Source organism: Sitophilus oryzae, unplaced genomic scaffold (assembly GCF_002938485.1).
Source record: "Sitophilus oryzae breed Bouriz unplaced genomic scaffold, Soryzae_2.0 scaffold_1525_pilon_pilon, whole genome shotgun sequence".
Lineage (NCBI taxonomy): Eukaryota > Metazoa > Arthropoda > Insecta > Coleoptera > Curculionidae > Sitophilus > Sitophilus oryzae.
Window position 1 is genome coordinate 1054367 of NW_022146198.1, and position 16403 is coordinate 1070769.

Below are 16403 nucleotides of genomic sequence, written 5' to 3' on the forward strand. Positions count from 1 at the left end.
GAGATTAAAAAATTATCATAAATCACTTTTTTTTATTTCAATAGTGAAAAGATTTTTCAATTCGTTACTTTTTGATGCCATGCTTTTGTACAGCATGGCAAGCTGTGTTTTTTAACTTTAGCATGGCAAGCTGTACCTTGCTGCTCCCAAGGCGTTAAACGCTATATACGGGAGCCTATTATTATTACATTACTTTTTGATTATAGTCTGTCCAAACGACAAAATCCTTGACAGTGATAGATGTGTCTGTCATTTTAATTTCAAAGTAGTTTATTTTATTTTACAAAGAAATATGTTGGTACAATTGGAACGCATAATTAATATATTTAAATTTTGAGTGACAAGTGTGATTACTTCAAAATATTGCAAAAAAAACTGTATAAAACTGAAAAAATCTAATCTTTGTTAATTAACTTTAATCTTAATTTTGTCTGCTAGTACTGAAATGTATTATTTACCTATCGTGTGATGTTATTTTACAGAAACTCCAGTTTTTGGTACCATATACGAGATGGTATACAACTTTATTTGTGGCTAATACAGCTCCCTGGCCATAGCAAGCCATAGTGTCTGGCAAACTGTGTTTCTGGCGGTCTCTGGGCACCGAATATTAACTAAACTATGGTCTGGGTCAACACTTAATTTTCCTTCGAGTTTTCCCCCACTTAATTTTAAAAAACACGAAACACAAGTAACAACACAGTCCAAAAAAATTGACACAAAATTATAACCTATAATTTGGCAAGAGTTTGACAACTCTCAGTCGGGTTCATACGCATCGGAGTCCGTTTGTCGTTATCGTTGCGTCAAACCAATAATATTGAAACATGATCTGTCGTTTTTGAAATAAACCAATAAAACTAGTTAAAAACAACAAGAGACGACGCATGACGTATTTACTTATAAATCCATCCATAGTTAACTTAAAAAATATTAGAAACTGTTTTTAGTGAAATAAATGGATTGGTATGGAAGTCATCTGCTTTTTTTCTGTCATAGTCTGTCGAAATCTTACCTGAGAAAAAAAAACAGAGTATATATATGTTCCTATACCTAAAATAAATCGTTTTTAAGTTATTTAATATTTAGTTCTAAAGCGTAAATTTTTCTTCATTTTATCTAGCTTCCTTTGATATTAAGTGTCAAACCATCATACATTTTATTTCCTTCTGTCAAAAAAGTAATTATTTGAATTTTATTTATTATAAATACTACTGCTAAAATTTTATAAAGTGTATTTATAAAAATATATCTCGAATTTTAGTAATTAATTAATTTTACATCATTTGACGTTTAACGTAATAGGCTACTGGTTAAAAAACAGAAAAATATACGCTTTAAAACTAAATCTTAAATAACATACAAACGATTTAATTTGGGTAAAGGAATATGTATAATCAAAAAGTAACGAATTAAAAAACCTCTTCACTAGTGAAATAAAAAAGTGGGTTTCCATTTAAAAAAATGATTTATATGATAATTTATTAATCTCTTCCATGACAGCTACAGCCAATATTATATGATACTCAAACAATGGCTGTGGTAATCACTAAATTTGATGTTTAGGCTATACAATTTTTTTTGACAGGCAGTTCAGTTTTTTGTTCCAATTTTTTTTTCTCAAAAACGGTTAATGTTAGATATAAACTGTTTGACATAAAAATTCATAAAATTTGATAGAGAATTTAAATATGTAACAAAAAATAGAGGTACTCATTTAAAATAAGAAAGTTGCTGTCGACTTCCGGTATTTCCGGAAGTGCTGCCATATTGAAAATATTTTTAATCGATAGATCTAATTGTGAAACAATGATGTGCAAAAAATCTCCGATCTAGATATTGTAGTTCTTTAGAAACTTCTAATGCACGCTCAGCCTGGAACACTCTGTATACTTTAGATACATTTCGACGACACTGCCCATAAACCTCTCAAGCTAAAAGCACACTAGCTAGAGCTATAAATAAATGTTATTTGATTAAATACTTCTTCATTTATCCCACCAACCCTTTTAATAACATTAAGCAGAGTGTTTAGCCCACCAAGTGAACAATAATATTGTGAATACATAAAAAGTATCGCGTGAGAAACAAAATTACAGTGCGATATATTGTGCCTTGACATTTAACAGTAAATAAATTAATTAATTACATAATAAAAGTGTTTTTAAAGGACTTACTTCCGGAGCATTTGGGAAGTGACATCTTCAAAATCGCTGAGATCACTTCCAAGAGATGCCTGCTCACCTTTGGTAGCCTTAAGGTAAGAATCGGGTCTTCTCGATCTGTCATCACCTAAAATACACGAAAGTTTTGTTAATACATGCTTGATTTCTAATTACTAATAATTAAAAGAAAGCAAATTCATAAAAGGCTCAGATTATGTCTGCGTTGTAATATAATTAATATTGTTGTAACGCTTTTAAGTGCATATAACAAATATTTGAGACTTTTTTCTTCATTTTTTCACCAAACCAAACCAAACCACTCCAACAGGAAGATCCCTGGCAGTGACAATTCTGTCTATCATTTCAGTTAACAGTTCAATGGCAGTTACAATTATGTCTTACTAAGTTTACCCTAAGATTATTTTAACATGAAAAAAATCTTAATTTTTTCATTTTACAGGGAAAAATAGCGTTGACAACACAAAACAACTGTTCCAATCGCAGATAAAATCTTTATATCTTAATGATACGATGTTACTATACATTGACACCATAACTTACCCATGTTAGTATTTTTATTTCTCCGTTTAACGACAATGGCTTTTTCGTGAAGATTAGCTAAAATAGAAGTAAGCAGTTAACACAAGAAACATTAAACGTCAGTTATTTGTTAATTACAGATCGATTAGACAGGACACGAGAATAAAGATGCGTTAAAACGACTCTCTCACCACAATCAAGTAAGTTACGAAATCGAAAGAGCTAGTACTAGTAAGAAATAGTAAATAAAGGAAGTAAAACAAAAAACAAAACTAAAAATTCAAGTACAAAATGAAAAACTATAATAACAATAAATAAAAATAAACGAAATAAAAGTTATAAAGCAAAAAAAAGTATAATCAATCAATTTTTTTCTTTTTGTTTGACGTTATACAGCTTTTCTGTTTATATTTTTTACGTCTACTCTTTTATATTACCCTGTTAAAAACCATTCAAACATAAACGAAACAGACAACATTATACAAAAGAATGTTTCTTTCGAAGAAATGGTATTAACAGTAGCAAATAAATCGGAACAATGCATTCATTATGCATGTTTTAGTTAAAAAGTTGTTAAAGTAACATTAATATGGTTGTTCAGTTATATTCTCAATGTTCATTTTTTAGTTTTTTTTATAAAAAGCAGAAAGAAATCGATATAAATATAAGAAAAAGAAAAAAGAAAACATTACATCTTTTAAAATTGTTGAATTCATCCTAATAGATGTGAAGAATTGTTTGTGTCTAAACATACAATAGGGTGTCAAAGGGTTTAAAAAATACACATTTTTTACTTATACAGGGTTGCTCACCACATACGACACGGAATATTGTAGCTAAACGATTAGATTTTTACAAATTGTAGGTTTTGGGTTCGTTGAAGGACTATTAGAGCTATAATTTAAAAATAATTTTACAAGATACAGAGTGTCCCAAATAAATAAAAAATATCAAAGTTGTATTTTCTTAAACGGAACACCCTGTATATTATTGCATTTTTAGTTTCTACGATTAAAATGAAGGTAAATTTGATTAAGGTTTATTACACTTAAACCTTGCCGTTTTTGAAATATTTTCAATTTTGTGAAATTGCAATATAAATTTTAAGGCTTCATTTCTCCGAGGGTATCAAAGTTTTTAATACTAAATATTTACTGAAATTTATTTATTAATCAGTTATTGTGTTGCAATAATAAAAATTATACTACCTTATACAGAGTGTCTAAAAATTTATTTTAAATAATTACTAGTTTTAAACGGCAATAACTTGTTTAATTTAAATGGAACACCCTGTATATTTTATGAGAATCAGATGCACAATTTAATTGTCTATCAAATTGTATTATACCACTTTTTACCTATCCCTTCAAGTTTTCGTAGAAAATGCATTTTTTCAGATTGTTTTTAAAACAACAAATGTACAAAATGTACATGCTAGTAATATTATCGTTTTTAGTAAAACGATAATATTACTAGCCCATTTGTATGCAAAAAGAAAACTATTTAAATCTTTATAAAAAAGTATACCATTAATTAAATATACTACCAGTATTTCCGCCCAAATACTAATTAATTACATACTTAATTGTGTTCGTTAATAAATTATTCTAAATAAATGTAGATTTGAATCAGAAATCGATATAATAATAAGTTATGAAAATGGTACGTCTCTGTTGTTATAAATAAGCATTTGTCAAAAAATGAAATATCATTTTTAAGGTGTTAGTTTTTTTACCACACTGTCTAATACACATACATAATACAGTTTTTTAGTTTGGAGCAATTATTATTAATCAACGCTAACAGTCAATTAATGTAGTTTGCATACTGGAATCATATTAATTGGTCCTCTTTAACAAATATTTAAACAGTTTTTTTTTATTTTTTAATGAAATAAACAAACTATATCAACGATATTAGTATATGTACTCTTTAAAAATTTGGTACATCTTTAAAAATAATCTAAAATGTCAGTATTCCATGGGTATATCGATAAATGAGATCTAAATTACAAGAAAAATCATTTTCTACGGAAACTTGAAGAGATAGGTAAAAAATGGTATAATACAATTTGATAGACAATTAAATTGTTCATCTGATTCTTCTATAAAATATACAGGGTGTTCCATTTAAATTAAACAAATTATTGCCGTTTAAAGCTAATAATTATTTAAAATAAATATTTAGACACTCTGTATAAGGTAGTAAAATTTTTATTATTGCAACACAGTAACTGATGAATAAATAAACTTCAGTAAATATTTAGTATTAAAAACTTTGATACCCCTCGGAGAAAAACGCCTTAAAATTTATACTGCAATTTCACAAAATTGAAAATATTTCAAAAAACGGTAAGGTTTAAGTATAATAAACCTTTAATCAAATTTTACTTTATTTTAATCGTAGAAACTAAAAATGTAATAATATACAGGGTGTTCCATTTAAAAAAAATACAACTTTGATATTTTTTATTTATTTGGGACACTCTGTATCTTGTAAAAATATTTTTAAATTGTAGCTCTAATAGTCCTTCAACGAACCCAAAACTTACAATTTGTAAAAATCTAATCATTTAGCTACAATACTCCGTGTGGTATATGGTGAACAACCCTGTATACTGTATAACTAAAAACTTTTGCGATTTGTTTTTGACTAGACAAACTAGATCTGTCGCAAACATTGTACTTTCGAATCAGTCATGTAAAGGGTTTTATTTCTGTCATTTTTGGAAGCCAACATCTGTACATTTAATCTGTACTACAAGTTCCTGTATTTACTCCAACATTTTAATATCTTGCAAGAAATTATTCTTCAGTGAGTATAAATGTCTTAGGTCTACGTTTGCTTATTCGTATGTCTTCTGTTCTTGGTATCAGATCAGTCTTTATTCTGGCTACAGATCTACATTTTGGTGTATAAGACAAGAATACAAATTTTGTATCTAACCTACTACTTGTAAGTTCTTCAGTCATACCATTAATGTTAATCAATTAATGATAAGAGTACCTCGGAGTGACTTGCAACTTCTGATTAGTCAGAAGTTGTAATTACTTTAAACATGGATGACATTTTCAAAGCTATCTGACTTTTGTCTCCACACAGCACGGCAGCATTTAGGTTTATTGTACTTACTGTGTTTAATTATAATAATCATTCAAAAAAAATGATACCATGGATAATCCCCTGCTTTTTTTAATGGATGCCTTTTTCAAATACTTAGGTCTACCCTTGGATGTCCATATATCTTCAGTCTATCTATAGTGGGCCAGTTAATCCATGATCGAGGTACCATATTACTGGTTACATTTTACAGTAAAGTTATCAAGGTATCTTACAAAGGTATCATTACACAGATTCATTTAGTCCAGGTCTGTTTATATAGTGAAATGCATTCGATTTCTTCCACTTAAATAAAGCAGTCTCTTGCTTATTTTGTTACATGATTAACCAATATGTTATCTCATCCTGTATTGTCGTTTTGCCCAATAATTTTTGTGTCTGACCGTCTTGAAAATGCGTCACCTCAATCCCACAATATCCTAAAACCCAAAGTAGACTAAGATTATCAGGGGCTCCAGGAAGTTAAACAGTCGGGTTTCTGAGTACTCCGCATATTCCATCCACATTTGAAGATGGATATGTCTTTTTAGCGAATACTATTTTTTTGTTGAAGTAATCACTACCAAGTTAATGAAACTCCCGATATAAGGATACTTCTAATGGTATATTGCATCCACCTCATCCGAAGACATGAAGAGCGGATTATATGTGCTACCGTTTTAAAACTATGTTAGGTTGTAAAAAAATGTAAAAAAATTGTAAAAAAACAGGAAGTATTTTAAAGATTGATTTTGGTACTCAGATGGCATGTTCCATCCACATCTAAAGAAATGAATGACTTTTTGAATATACAATATTTTAAACCTTTTTGTAAACGAATCCGTACATAAATCCTTCTTTTTTGATAACAAGTTAATCAGATGGAGACAACAAAAATGACTGGTTAACACGTGATAGCATGTTCCATCCACATCTGAAGACCTAGATGGCTTCTTGTACAAACCTTATCTCTAATTTCAATCAAAGAAGTTGAATACAATAGTACTCCTGAGTGGTGCTCCTTATCAAGGTTACCAAAGAGTTATCTATCCAAAAAAATCCTTTATGGGTATTTCGCCAGTGCACTGCAAGAAAAATCTACAAAATAAAATAGTTATTTTTTGTAAACACATATTTAAATTGAACAATTCGAGAACAAATTTATTTATTTTAAATTGTCTTTTTCTTGATTCTTTATATTTTTTTTGCTTCCGACGACGGAAAGAGAAAACTTTCCGAAACGTTAAGCATTTTTTTCTTTGTTGGGCAAATTTTTATTACTGTAAACACAACTTCTGACAAGCAGCGTCCGTTTAGGTTTAACGCCAGAAGTGTTTACAAAAAATAACTATTTTATTTTGTAGATTTTTCTTGCAGTGCAGTGGCGAAATACCCATAAAGGATTTTTTTGGATAGATGAATCCGCCACATAGGTACAGACATTTTTTACAAAGAGTTATCTCTTCGATAACCTTGATAAAAAAGGTAGTAAACATATTATTATACACGTAAACGGCATTGTCAGTAAATAGTTCACAGTATTGGAGTTTGATAAAGTTGTCTGTTAAAAATTCTATTGTATGTTTAGACAGTTCGACAGTCGAACACAGACAAAGACAGTAAAGAGCAGAGCACGAAGTTAGGACAGAAAGTGGCATAGCTCAAAACCGACAACCTCAAACCAAAAAACTCACAAGCAAGTTCGTTTGACGAGGAGCTGGTTTTGTGTCTGGCAGGTCGCTGCGGTCCTTCCAAGTCTAAGCTGGTGGGGCGAGTGGGGGGTGCGGGGGTAACAGAGAGGGAAGGAGGGGAGTGAGTTTGGAGTCGGGCGACGGGTTCGGGGATAAGGGGGATTGAGGGGTAACGAGCCGGGGTGGTCGGTGGCGGAGGGGTGGCCGTAATAGAGTCTGGAGGGAAAGAGTAAGTTTTAACGTTAAGGCGGTGCGAGTGGATAAAAATTCTTGTGGCGTTGGCGATAATTGTGGTACAATGGTGAGATATGGCTATTTAAAAATAGGTAGAACAACACTAAAGTAGATATTTAATGCAAAACCTTTTTGAAATTGTCTTTAATGATTAACTGAAGGACATTTTAACTGAACAGCTTACCAAGAACTTTATATACCGGGTGATTTGGTATGTTAGCATATAACATAAGTTAGGATTGATTGACGTATTCAATTGTTTTTGGTCACTTCCTGTTTCACCGGAAATGACTACAACTTTTGATTTTTAAATAGCACCCTCGGTATTTGTTTACTTTATTCGATAGAAACTGACATTATGAACAGAATGACATCATATGTTAACTCTTGATATTCTCGCTTAATAAAAATCGTATTTTAAAATTCAATCTAGAGTGCCATGGCTATGTTAAAAACACTAATTTTTAATCAAGGAGCCTTGGAAAAATAGATTTGATCGTCTAATGTTTTGAGTATCTTGTCCTGGCCAGTTAGAAATTGCACAAATCGTATTTTTAATCATATCTCAAGTTTTTCAAATGGAACGAGGGTGGCTCATTAGCATATTTGGAAAAAACATTTTTTTATGAATAATTTGATATCACACACTTGGTATTTCGAGTAAAATTTTCGTTACAAACCGCAAGTTATAATTTCAAATAAACCATATGCGAAAATGTCAAAAGTTAACATATGATATATAATTCTATTCAGAGTGTTATTTTCTTGCGAATAAAGTAAAAAAATACCGAGTGAGCTATTTAAAAATCAAAAGTTGTAGTCATTTCCGGTGAAACAGGAAGTGACCGAAAACAATTGAATACGTCAATCAATCCTAATTTATGTCATATACTAACATACCAAATCTCGTTTTTTAACTGAAAAAAAGTTATAGGGGTGAACTACTTTTAGACGCACCTGGTATGGTTCTAGTGACCAAATATATAAAATTATCACTAGTTCACCACAATTTATCACCAAAACACTTTAGACATTGGACATGCGTTTCATGTTAGCATAATCAGAAGATTAAAACTAACTTAGATTTAACCATCTGCTGATGCTGCTAAAATGGTTACCGAAACAAGGGTTCAGTGTTAAAATTAAAGTGTTTGGATATATTGTGGTGAACTAGTGTTTTAATTTGCTGTATGTAAAGACTAAAAGTTCCAAACTCAACTGTATGTTCTTCAGTAAACAACTCGGTAAACAAGTAACATTATAAATCATACATGTATATTTAGTGATATTCTCCCTTTTAAATAATACTACTAATCATTACAAAATTATAAATTTTCTGAAGTTAAAAGAGCAAAACAAAATAAATTAAACATATAAGTAACTAAAAGCTGTGACATGATCATAATTTCAACAACATTTCAACTACGTTAGGAAGAATTTTTACCCAATGTCAAATAAGTAAAAATAATGTAAGTAAATATACGCACCTTTGTCTCCCAGTGCTGTGGCCCATGATTCTGCCGAATTTGATCTTGCTCTAAATTGGCGATTGGGTTCATTTCCGGTGAGTATATCTGAAATAAAAACCATTTTAGTAAAAAAATTGATTGTTAAATTGAAAAAAGAAACTCGCAAATAATTATTTTAACTAAAAACTAGGTATTACAAAATCTGTAGTCAGAGAGATTAAGTTTTTAAGTATAAAATGTTCCAACTTGGGTAATATTGACTATGGACGCCATAGTCAATATTACCTTATCCATCATACGCTATGATGGATAAGGTAATATTGACATTCATCATAGGCATTACATCCATCATACGCTATCAATAATAATAAAAATGTTTGATTTTTAAAAACTTCTTTTTTTTATTTTCAAATAATATGTGCTATAGTAGCACATTTTTGTGTAGGTTTCTTTTTAATAATACAGGGGAAAAAGAAGGACTGCTGTAAAGAGGTATAACTAGATACAAACAATTATCGTTGTTTAAGAATCTATTTCTTATTCGATTTCAATAACGATACTTTCTAATATAAAATTTTTGCAAAGATAAATAAATCTGAATTTAAGTTACTTTACTTGTTAATAAATTTATCGAAAGACTATTACAGAAAGTAAATTGATAAAATACGACGTTAATAAAACCATTCTGTGTCGTTCAGTCCGTCAAAAGCGATTAATCAAGCCGAAGAAACATTGAACAGAACAAATTTCCAGCGAGGCTCGCAAGATCGAACGCTCGATTTCTCTTCTAACGATCGATTCAGGGTTGGGTGCGTAGCAAATTGTTAAATTATAACGTAATTTGCGACAGTAACAAATCTATCTTACTAACATCAGAATTCAAGTAAATAAATAATGTTTTACAATAGTGAAACAAATATTTTTTGAAATACCTAGGTCAGACATGTTATCACATCACTTTTGATGTATTCTACTTGTATGGCTAAAATTAGCTTAGCACAAATAATGTTTTATTACAATAAAATTTATTTAATTTATAAAAGCAAACAAATTTATAAAAATTAAGATATACCAGTTTATTAAAAACGAGCAAAATTTAGTGTAAATGAATAAATATAATTTAATCTTAATAAATATTAGTCAAATAAAGTATTTTCGGATATTATTTCAGTTTACTCATCCCTGGTTAAATCCGATTATTTACAACGGATACTACTTGATCGCGCGGAGTACTGTTATTTTTCAAATAAATTGCTAGAAAATTTCGATTTGTCACGGTTAGACCCTACATTAATTCTTACAGTTCAGAAAAAAACAACGAACTGTACATGGGGAAAGGTGCGTATCTTGGAACGAACAAAGAAGCATTCCCGATTTCACAAAAGCGTGAAAACCATATCAGTACTTGCACCGTGACTAGAAAAACACAATCAAAACATCTAATATTTTGTTTTTCTGAATTTCTAAATTTTTTCAAAAGAAAATAAGTATCATTTCGTTATATTAGACATTATACATTGACCAGCACGAAAAGCAAGAGCTTAAACAGAAAGCAGTGAAAATTCCAGTAAAAAGTTCAATATATTTTGTTCTAGTTCTCTTTGACCAATTTTGATTAAGCAATCTGTAGCTAAATTATGTGATATTTTAGCCTCTTTTCAAACTAAAAAGTAAAGGTTCAATCTATGACACGACGGAAAACAAAATGTTATTTTGGGGAAAGTTTCAAACACCCTGTGAAATGGTGTACGAAAATAAAGGATTTAGAAACTACTTTATTCTAAAAATGCATCTTTTCTTGATAGTTTCATTGTTGATTTATTCCACTATCTACTATTCTTTTGGAGACATTCGCTTATGAAGAAGACGGTAACGATTAATAACAATTTTAGCATTAATAGTATGCCCTTGCTTTTAACCCTAACCAAGACACCTATAAAATGTGTTTATTGAATTTGGAGTCACTAATTTTGTGACTCAAAATATAAAGAAAAATATTGTTTTATTATTTTTATTATGATTATAAATGCATTAATTTTAAACGTCATCCACAAACAGTTCATTTCAGGTGCATATGTTCTGTGTTTTTATGGCAAATTTCCAACCATCTGGATTTAAAAAAAAAGTTCACTGATTTGCCATCGAAAGATATTAATACATTTCGAAAAGCTACACACTCGTCCTCTGGTGGATCAAAGGCCTCTCATAACAAATACATCCAATTCCAATAAATTTTCCTGGATCAAAACGAAACTGAACAGTCGGAAATACACTTTGACGAAGCTTAAACACTAATAGGATTATTAGCCCATTTCTTTTATCGGTTACCAGGGGTCAGTCGATTTGTGAAAACAAAAACTGGGACAATTCTGTTTTTTTATTATATATCTATATTTTTCTTCATCCAGGGGATTGGGAGAATAGGAAAGGCTGGCAACTGGGTACCGGAAGGCGTAGGACGCTATGAACCCGGTTTTATATATACAGGGTGTCCGGAAATAAATACAACAAAATTTGGTCATAGATTCTTGAACAAAAAATAGGTGACACGTATTTTTTATTTTTGGCCAGTGACCCCCCTTTTCGGATTTACAGCCCGCTGAATTTCGCTCCTCAAGAGTTTTTTTTAATATCTCAGGGCCCTATTGGACGAAAATCACTAGATTTGGTACACGTTGATGCTATTAACTTTTTTTATTCTCATCAGTGGCGTCCCTACGGTATTTAAACTAAATATTATTGAAGAAAAAAATGGTACGCCACTGGTTTCTTTAAATAAAAATTATTTTTAAAATCTACATTAAATTTTGAACAACTTTATCTCTTGATTTTTTTTTTGTACGACGCACTGTTTTCGCATAAAATAATAAAACCCATTTTCATACCTTCAAACATTCTTACATTTCATGACCAAATTGCTGAAATTTTTATGAAAATTTTCATAGCAAAATTTAAAAAACGGCAATTTAGGTTTTTTGACAGTTTTGACAAGTTTGCCGTTTTAAAAATTTTGCCATTGAAATTTACGGTAAAATTTTACCGATTTAGTCATGTATGAAAATGGTTTTTATTTTTTAACGCGAAAACGGTGCATCGTACGAAAAAAAGTCAAGAGATAAAGTTGTTCCAAATTTAGTTTAAATACCATAGGGACGCCACTGATGAAAATAAAAAAAAATAATAGTATCAAAAAATGTAATTTTATGGTAAAACAACGTGTACTAAATTTAGTGATTTTCGTCCAGCAGGGCCCTGAGATATTAAAAAACTCCTTTAGGGGCGAAATCAGGGAAAGTAAAATCCGGTGCGGGGCCACTTCGCCAAAAATAAAAAATATGAGTCACCTATTTTTTTTCAAGAATCTATGACCAAATTTTGTTGCATTAATTTCCGAACACCCTGTAGTAGGAATCAGTGAGATCGAAAACTGTGATGGACTGCCGGCAATCAAGAAGCAGACATACCCGCCAAAGAGGGGGCCAGGGGGGAGGCAGATGACCCACCACTTGTGATGATTAACACACTGAAGGAAGCTATATGAACTACCATCAAGGTCAAGCAGCAAGAGACGTGGCAACACCGTGAGGACTGCGCTACAGCTCGAAGACTATAACGGCCTACACACATAACGATTTATCGTACTGCATGCAGTACGATATCCATCGAAACTGCCGCATTAACGATAAATCGTAGCGTGTGTAGGGAAATTGGATGGTTTGCAGTATGCAGTCGTCAAATCGTTTGCAGTAAGGAGCTTCCGTAAAATATCGTATAAACGGGTCGTGTCTGAGGTGGAGTTTGAACGCGTGGAGTGTATTCCCTGCCGCAGCGCGTAGTTACGACATGATTTTTATTTATTTTTGGTTTAATCAATATTATGGATTCTAAAAATAAGACGTTCTGGGAAAACTTTATTGATTTATATAGAGAAAATAGATGCCTATGGGACGTGAAACCAAAAGATTATGCAAATAAAATGAAAAATTCTTTCTCTCCAGCAACCACTTTTACACCATTTTCGCTTTTTGATTTCTTTTGTTCATCATCGTCTTCATCTATCAGCAATACCGCAGCTACAAGCACGGCAGCTTCCTTCTTTGAAATTCTTGACATAACGGTACCCTTCTCGACGAAAAGTGAATAATCTGAACTGCGGCAGTACAATGTGTTGCATCGTGTGTACTAAAAATGGCTGTACTGCAAGCCGTACGATTTTCTTTACGATGTGCAGTTCAACGCGCAGTCCGATAAATCGTTACGTGTGTAGGCCATTTATGGCCAGTGGTAGATAGCAAAAAGACAAGATGACAAAACACCTACTAGAGCACAAAAAGAACTCCAAAGATTTCCAATGACTACTGCAGAAAATGCGGAGAGGAAGATGAAACCATAAAGGATTCCGTTGTACCATTAATTGTCCGGCACTGGAATACCGACGCTTTAAAACTTTAGAGCAAGGTTTTTTGGAGGGACTAGATGAAGCAGTAGAAGCCAACATCAGCGAAATCGGGAAGTTTGCAAAGAGCTGGAAGTGCTTTAATGCAAAGAAAGAATGAGAGGAAGGTTTGGTACAACCATACAGGGGTATCGCAATGGGCCCAAGGCCTCCGAGTGAGCCATAATATGCAGTGAGGCATGATATGCCCCAGGTATGCGGTTTTTAATTCTTCCTGATCAATTCAAACAAAATTCCTGAATTTTTTCATTTGTTAGCAAGTCGTCCAAGGTATGTATCTTAAGAATACTGCGATACAGCTATATCTCGAAAACCTCTAGCTTGTTAATAGCAGTTACTTTCAATGTCCAACCTTCCATGCTATAAATTAGCACCGACCACACGTAGCATTTAACGAATCTTAATATAAGGTTTAGGTCAAGATCAGAACAGACCAGAAACCTCAAGAATGCCTGTCGATCTTGTTCGATAAAGTACTACCAGAAAGTATTACCAGTAAGAGCAAATAGTACAGAACATAAAAAATATAGTAAATTTACTCAAATCTGGCATAACAATGTGTAAGTAAACAAAATTTGATGCGTGAAAGTTCTCAATTAATTTAATATTGTTATTGAATAAATATCTAGCTCTTTTCATATCTAGACTATAATTACTTCTGGAAGTTGTTCATTTTGAATATATAGCCCAATAGACTTAGACATATTTTGTATTCTTTGTGTGCTATTAATAACGTTTCTACTATACAAAGTAAGGTCTTAATCAATTTTCCGGCCCAGATCGGAACTAACACGAACATAATAGATCGCACTAAAGCCGCAAAGACAAAGATGCACCGCGCTAGGTATAAATAGAAAGTGATTAGTTCGCCATACATTGTTGAACGTATCTAGATATAGATCGTTCCGCCGTCAAAGTACCGGAGATACGAGAGAACCGCAATCTAAAATAGATAAAGCGCTAAAATACGAGCTTGTTAAGCGGAACGGTTCATTAGCGGTTACGTTTAACGAATTATTGCCGACGAGGACGGTAACCATTAATAATAACGGCGAAGGTACGAAGATAATTTAGAATTTAGTCGGCTTTTCCCGTTCGGACTTCTGCCTACGCCGCGCCATCCAGTTCAAGTTCGTCGCATCAAGGTGCAGATATTCGTCGACGAACGATTAAAAGACTTGAGGTCGATATTCTTTATCAATGTTGAAAATGATACAAAGCAAAGCAATGTGAAGAAAAACAATTGTACCTATACTTGATATCAATTAAACTTTTAGTTACGTAATCGAGGGCGCTATTTTCAAATTCATTGTTGCCAACCATGGCTATCTTCGGCGCCGGGCTGACTAACTGAAATTTAAATTTCCCGCTGGAGATCAGGTGGTAGCTCTGCTCTAAAAAATGTCAAGTTACAACATTTTATGTATTTATTTCCTGACATTAACATTCGTTTTGACACTTTAATTTTGTATTACGGTTTTTGGTTTAAATGAGTTGTGTTGTGATACTTTAAGCTGAAAAAATGTTTACTAACAGACCTTTGTAGACATTGTTCTTTTAAGAACATATTTTAGTTCGAAGTGTACAAGATACTGTACAATAATGATAAACGTGTCTGTGTTTTTCGAATTCGAATTTAGTTAATATTTTCACGTTTCACGTTGTTACCGAGGTATAAAGGCCTTTTGCAGCCGGATACTGCCAGCATGAGGGGGTAGAGAACCTGACTTTGAATATTTAGAATCGAAATCTATATACAGGGCGTCCCAGAAATAAGTGCAAGTATTTTAACTGGTAGTATAGTTCAACCCCAGAAACACGCCTATTTTTTTGCGGTTTTTTCGCGAAAAAAAAAATCGAAAATTCGAAATTTTTTGAAAAATTTTTTGGAATTTTTTAGTTAGCATACCCCTTGATAATATGGCAACATAGGTATTAGATTAAATTTACAAGAAAGAAAATCCAGAAAAGATCCAGTGGTTCTCAAAATTTTAGCAAAAAATCATTTTTGAAATTTTTCAAAGTAAAATAACCTGTTATTTTGGACTTATTTGAAAACGATAAAGAGAAAATATATGTTTCTTTTGACAAAGATCACCCCTTAAAATATTTGCACTTATTTCTGGGCCACCCTGTATAATATATATATTAAAGTAAAAATTATAAAAAAGTTATTAGTAGCAATGTCACTCAATAACTTATTCTCTTTGGCCACAGATATATTACATCACACCTATTATTTATATGCAAAAAATAAACAAAAATAACTAATAACATACTACTATCACACACACACTACATAACACAAAATAAATTATTAATAAAAACTGAATAAACCTTGATGAGTAATGTTGAATAACACACCATTCTAAAATAGTTCTTTTCATGTAACCTTTCTCAATATACAATAAACATTATCCATCAAAGCAATAAATACTTAATAAAAATTAGTATTAAAAAGCGACCAGCCAGCCACAATTAAATTAGTTGAAAATATTTTTTTTTTTATATTAATAAAATTCAGATTTCTTTTATTCTTTTAAACGTTGATAAGAACAGTTAAATATAGTTTAAAATAAATTAAATAATAAATTAGCAATATTTTTTTGAAAATCAAATAGTTTTTTACTGACAATCCGTACCACAGTGTCTACTACAGATCACATTTGTATTCAATGTCTAGATATCTTTGGTTTTAGCCAAAGCGTTACCACCTATAAAACTAGTAGGTATGTTAAAAAAATATATA

General features: G+C 31.5%; 1 protein-coding gene across 1 annotated transcript in view; it reads right to left on the reverse strand.

The window, feature by feature from the left end:
* The window catches only part of LOC115878791 (rho GTPase-activating protein 21-A-like), a gene marked incomplete at its 5' end in the record, with an annotated part of 101461 nt that overhangs the window by 72499 nt on the left and 12559 nt on the right, over positions 1-16403 (reverse strand). The window contains 3 exon segments of the mRNA XM_030895397.1: positions 2178-2292; positions 2727-2783; positions 9217-9303. Coding sequence (XP_030751257.1) covers positions 2178-2292; positions 2727-2783; positions 9217-9303 — 259 coding nt within the window.